The sequence below is a fragment of the Xiphophorus hellerii genome, chromosome 13 (genome assembly GCF_003331165.1).
Source record: "Xiphophorus hellerii strain 12219 chromosome 13, Xiphophorus_hellerii-4.1, whole genome shotgun sequence".
NCBI lineage: Eukaryota > Metazoa > Chordata > Actinopteri > Cyprinodontiformes > Poeciliidae > Xiphophorus > Xiphophorus hellerii.
The window spans coordinates 24,323,681-24,328,375 of record NC_045684.1 but is presented as its reverse complement, the minus strand read 5'-3'; the positions used below and the strand labels follow the sequence as shown (position 1 = coordinate 24,328,375).

The following is a 4,695-nucleotide window of genomic DNA, read 5'->3' as shown; positions in this document are numbered from 1 at the left end:
ACATTGATGGAAACATGGACTGCTGACTAGTTGACATAGCAAAGTACAACAACTAGTTAGTTCCACCAGTTTTTCACCTTACTATTTAAACATGCTTACTGCCTGTGGGTTACTTGACTCAAATTTTAACTTCAAATCACCTTTTGCCCACTCCCAAGTCAGAAAATCAGCAGTACTTGTTAATTATTCTTCAAATGCTAGCTAAACCTAAGCAAGACTCAGAACTGAATGCTGTCAGACCTGTAAAAAGAAGAATTACAACCTGCATGACAACATAAATTGAGTTAAAACAACTCAAATAGCAACAAGGTCATTCTCATTGATCAGTCTGGAGCAATTTGTAAGGTTTTTGGACTTCAGTGGACTTCATCTAGAGCCATTATCTACAACTAGTGAAAACATGAAGGAGTGGTAAACCTTCTTGGTAGTTACCAAAACCACCAAATTTCCTTAAAAGGGAGTAGAAAAGTCCTCCCATTTCTTCAGGTCTAACTTGCCTTAGTTAAAATTAGTGTTCAAAATTCTACATTAATAGGAAACCAAGCAGAATTTGCATTCATGGGAGAGTTCCAAGGTGAAAACTACTGCTGACCAAAAAAAAACAAAAATGCCAATCTCACACTACCTAAAAACATCTTGATGATTCTTAAGAAGCATAATTTCATAATAATAACTACGTGATACCTACAGTCAAACAGGACGCTGTTAGTTGGATGGTCTGGAGTTGCTTTGCTGGCTGTTCCAGAACCAGACTGCCCTGCTGTAGTTGATGAAACCATGAATTTCATCAACTGGATGGAGACATACTCCTTCCAGATTTTCTGGATGGAGTATGTCTAGCCACCAGTTTGTGGCCTAAAGTTAAAGTCCAAGAGCACAGATTCAAATCCGACTGAGATGCTCTGGCATAACCTTAAACAGGCTGTACATGCTTGACAACCGTCCAATGCAGCTGAATTAAAGCAATTCGGCATTGAAGGGTATGCTAGCCTCCATGATGGATAAGACAATCTATTAAACTTTGATTATGCTATTGGTCAAAGTCAAAAGCTCAATTTCACCAGCTAGATTTGCATGTTATTGACAGTGTCCAATTATGGAGAATGACTTTGCATAGCAACCAAGAAAAGGAGGGAAGAAATGAAATACAGCTAAGAAAAGTCTTCCTAATGGTAGGAGGATTTTCTAATCCAAAGAAAGCAAGCAGCAGGGCATAAGAACTAGAGCTTCTTTTTCTGTTGGAAGGTAAAATTATTTAATGTGTGCGTTTACACATGTTCACTGATTCATCTGTACATTTTATTTTTCTTGTTTGAACCACAGACGTGGGAAATCAGGAGTACTTTCAACAACTTCAGCTTAAATTCACCTGTTTATAACTGCTCGTTCTTTTAGAGTAAGTAAAAGTAAAAGTAAGTAAAGTAAAAGCTTGAAATTAACATTTGGTGCCATCTTTGATCCACTGTATTTGTATTTCTTCAAAAATACTTTGTACAGCTATTCCAGTGTTTCACACTTTATTTTTCAGGATGAAGCGGACACTCCTGCTTGTCCTCGCCTTCTCAGGTCAGTCTGTCAGTTGTGCAGAAGGGTGAAACTCAAAGGGACAGGTCTGATGTTTGTACAGATATAAGTTCTCCAAAGTTATTTTCAGTACCTCCAGTGGGCAGATGTCATACAGTAGTGATTTTGTAGAAAGTGCAGAGATTCAGACCTTGTCAGTCCACTACAATCTTACCATGAATGCTGTAGTTTTTGGAACAGGTCATCAGTTGTTTACATGGACAGTATTATAAATTGTTCTTTCAAAAAAAAAAGCTAACTATTAAACGCTAACTGATGGCATTTGCTGGACTACAGCAACCAACAGTACGATAAGGATAGTAGATTTTGCTGTTTGAGCTCATTTCCCACTGTTGGTTTCACAGCATATATTCTAAATCTAGATTATATTTCTATAATATTGATTGTTTACAGAAGATGTGTTATAAGATGAGGTAATTTTAAAAAAAATGATCTTGTCCAGCGGGGGTTTATGTTCTGTCTACCAACTTGTTTCGTGAGTACCACTACGTGAGCAGCCCCAAGACGTGGGCTGAAGCTCAGCGGTACTGCAGAGAGACGTACGCCGACCTGGCCACCGTGGACAGCCCAGAGGAAAACGACAGACTGCTCCTTGAACTGCAGGGATCCGGACAGTTTGCCTGGATCGGGCTTTACGACAACACAACGGGTTGGAAGTGGACAATGGGAGACGATGACTTTGTCGGCAATAAGAGTTTCCCACCTTGGCAACCAAATCAGCCTGACAACTACGGTGGCAAGCAGAGCTGCATAGTGATGAATTTGACTGGAGGTTGGCGGGATGAAATCTGCAACACAGAGCGCCCTTTTATCTGCTTTGATGGTAAGTAATTTTTATAAAAAACAACTTGGGGATGTGCTGTGGTGGCGCTGGGGTTAAGCACAACCCACATATGGAGGCCTTAGTCCTCGACGTGGCTGTCGCAGGTCGATTCCAGGCCTGGCGACCTTTACCGCATGTCTTCCCCCTTCTCTCATTACCCACTTTCCTGTCAATTAACTATCAAATAAAGGCCACTCGAGCCAAAAAAATAAAAAAATCTTTAAAAAACTCAAGTATTCACTTCACAAATCTACTATCAATCAAACCATCAAATGTTAATATTTTTGCGGCGCCGTATGCTGCAGTGGTTAGAGCAGGCGCTCCGCATTCACAGGCTAGAGTCCTGGATATATCCATCCCAAGTACGACTCCTGTCCTCAGTTCCTTTGCTGCTTGTCTTTACCCCCTTCTCTCTGCTCCGTTCCTGTCAAATTATTGTGTGAAAAAGGCCAACAGTGATGTAAAACAATTTTAAAATAAAGATTACTATGTCAGACAGAGGTCAAGAAAAATCAAAGAACATTGGTCCTCGCTTTCATGAGGTTTTTTTTTCTGTGCGGTTTCAGAAATTGACGGTCTGACCGGACGAGCCCCCACTTTCCCACTGTCTGACAGTGACATTTTCGGTGCTCCTCCTAATCGTCGTTCTATGACCGCAGGAGCGTTAAAAAAGAGAATATAAGTGAAGTTTATTTTTTGCTGTCTTTCTCTTTTCTTGTAGAACACGGCCCTTCTAAATACGTTGTTGTGACTACATTCGTGCTTTGGGAAGATGCTAAGAACTACTGTCGGTCCAAATACACGGACCTGGTCAGAGTGTGGAACACGTCTCAGAACAATGAAATACACCCACTCATTGAGAGGAACCACTGGATCGGCCTCTACAGAGACCTGTGGGCTAACTGGTCTGACCACAGCCTACTGACCTTCACTAACTGGGAGACGGGCCAGCCCGACAACAAAGGCAGCACCAACATGACTTCCTGTGCTGCTGTGAATACGAGCACCAGAACGTGGGGGGATGTTGACTGTAGTGAAGAGCACGAGTTCATCTGTCAGACTCTGATTCCATCCAGTAGGAGGTTGGAGCTGCTCTTCCAGTCTGAGGCCGACCTGACCGACCCCGACGCCCAGCAGCAGATTTTACAGCAGGTAAATACTGTAAATGCCTCTTTAAGAGCAATGGATCCTCAAAAAGTTCTTAATACCCTGACACAGGTTTTGTTTCTATCTGACATTTAGCTGCATGCTAAAATGGAGGCTGATGGACTAACAGACTTCAAGTTTCGCTGGATGGAGAGGGATGGGCAAATTTTTCATAAAGAACCAAAGAAAAAAACATGAGGAAAATTCTGCCTTTTTCATGCACCATTCATAAGCATAACCTACAGATATTCGCATCTACATGTATAGTCTAGTAAGTCAAGGACATTTTCAGTACCTCTTTTTTTGTTAAGCTAACAGTAATTTACTTTGCAGATACACTATAAAACATATGTAATCCTTTCTGGAATAAGTCGATCCACATATATTTTTATTCATATATGTGTACCTAAATGTCAAGGTACACATTGTATGCAGGTAATATCGTGTAACATCCAATTTGACTGTTTAATAAGGTAAAACCTGACACGACTACCTGTAATATCATATGCGTTTCCTAAACTTGAATTATGCAAATGATTTGCTTTTCTCTTTTTATGATTTATTTGTGCTGTACATGGCATTATACATTCTATGGACCATTTAAACTTTATACCCGACCTTTTTCTTGACTTTGATACCCAATTGTTACTTCTTTTTTCATTTGTCGGTTGTACCTGTATTGTCTGTGATGCAATACAATGCAAGGGTGGTTTGAATGTATAAAAAAAATAAAGAAAAACTTGTCATTTCTTGGCCACAAAATGTTTAAGTGGTGCCTTTTAAATTCATTGGAAGTGTTTGTGACTTTGTTCATTTAGTCAGTGTAAAACTATGTTCAATTATTTTAAACTGGCAATAAAACCGTGTAATTAAATGGGTGTGTTAGTGCCATAATTTGTCATTTTCTCACCAAAATGTTAATAGCAAGACATTTAGGAGTTTTTAATACAAATACTAAATGTAATGTATTTCAGTCATTGCACTCAGGTGCAGTGAGTCTCAGGTCATTGTAGTATAAAGACGTCTGTGTCAGAAATGTTTAAAACTTCTTTTCAGCTGGATTTAAAACTAGAAAACAATAAACTACCAAATTTACTCAGACTAAACACTGTTGACTACTATTGCATGTTTTCAAAATGATA

The 4,695-nt window shown here is 39.6% G+C and overlaps 1 protein-coding gene across 1 annotated transcript; it reads left to right on the top strand.

Moving 5' to 3' along the window:
• Positions 1-2,019: 2,019 nt before the first annotated feature.
• LOC116731687 (C-type mannose receptor 2-like) lies at positions 2,020-4,427 on the top strand (the record flags this gene model as incomplete). The annotated part of the gene is made up of 3 exons (XM_032581501.1): positions 2,020-2,407; positions 3,129-3,559; positions 3,650-4,427. Coding segments are annotated over 3 exons (921 nt in total), but the record flags the coding sequence as incomplete, so codon positions are not given.
• Between the last annotated feature and the right edge of the window lie 268 nt (positions 4,428-4,695).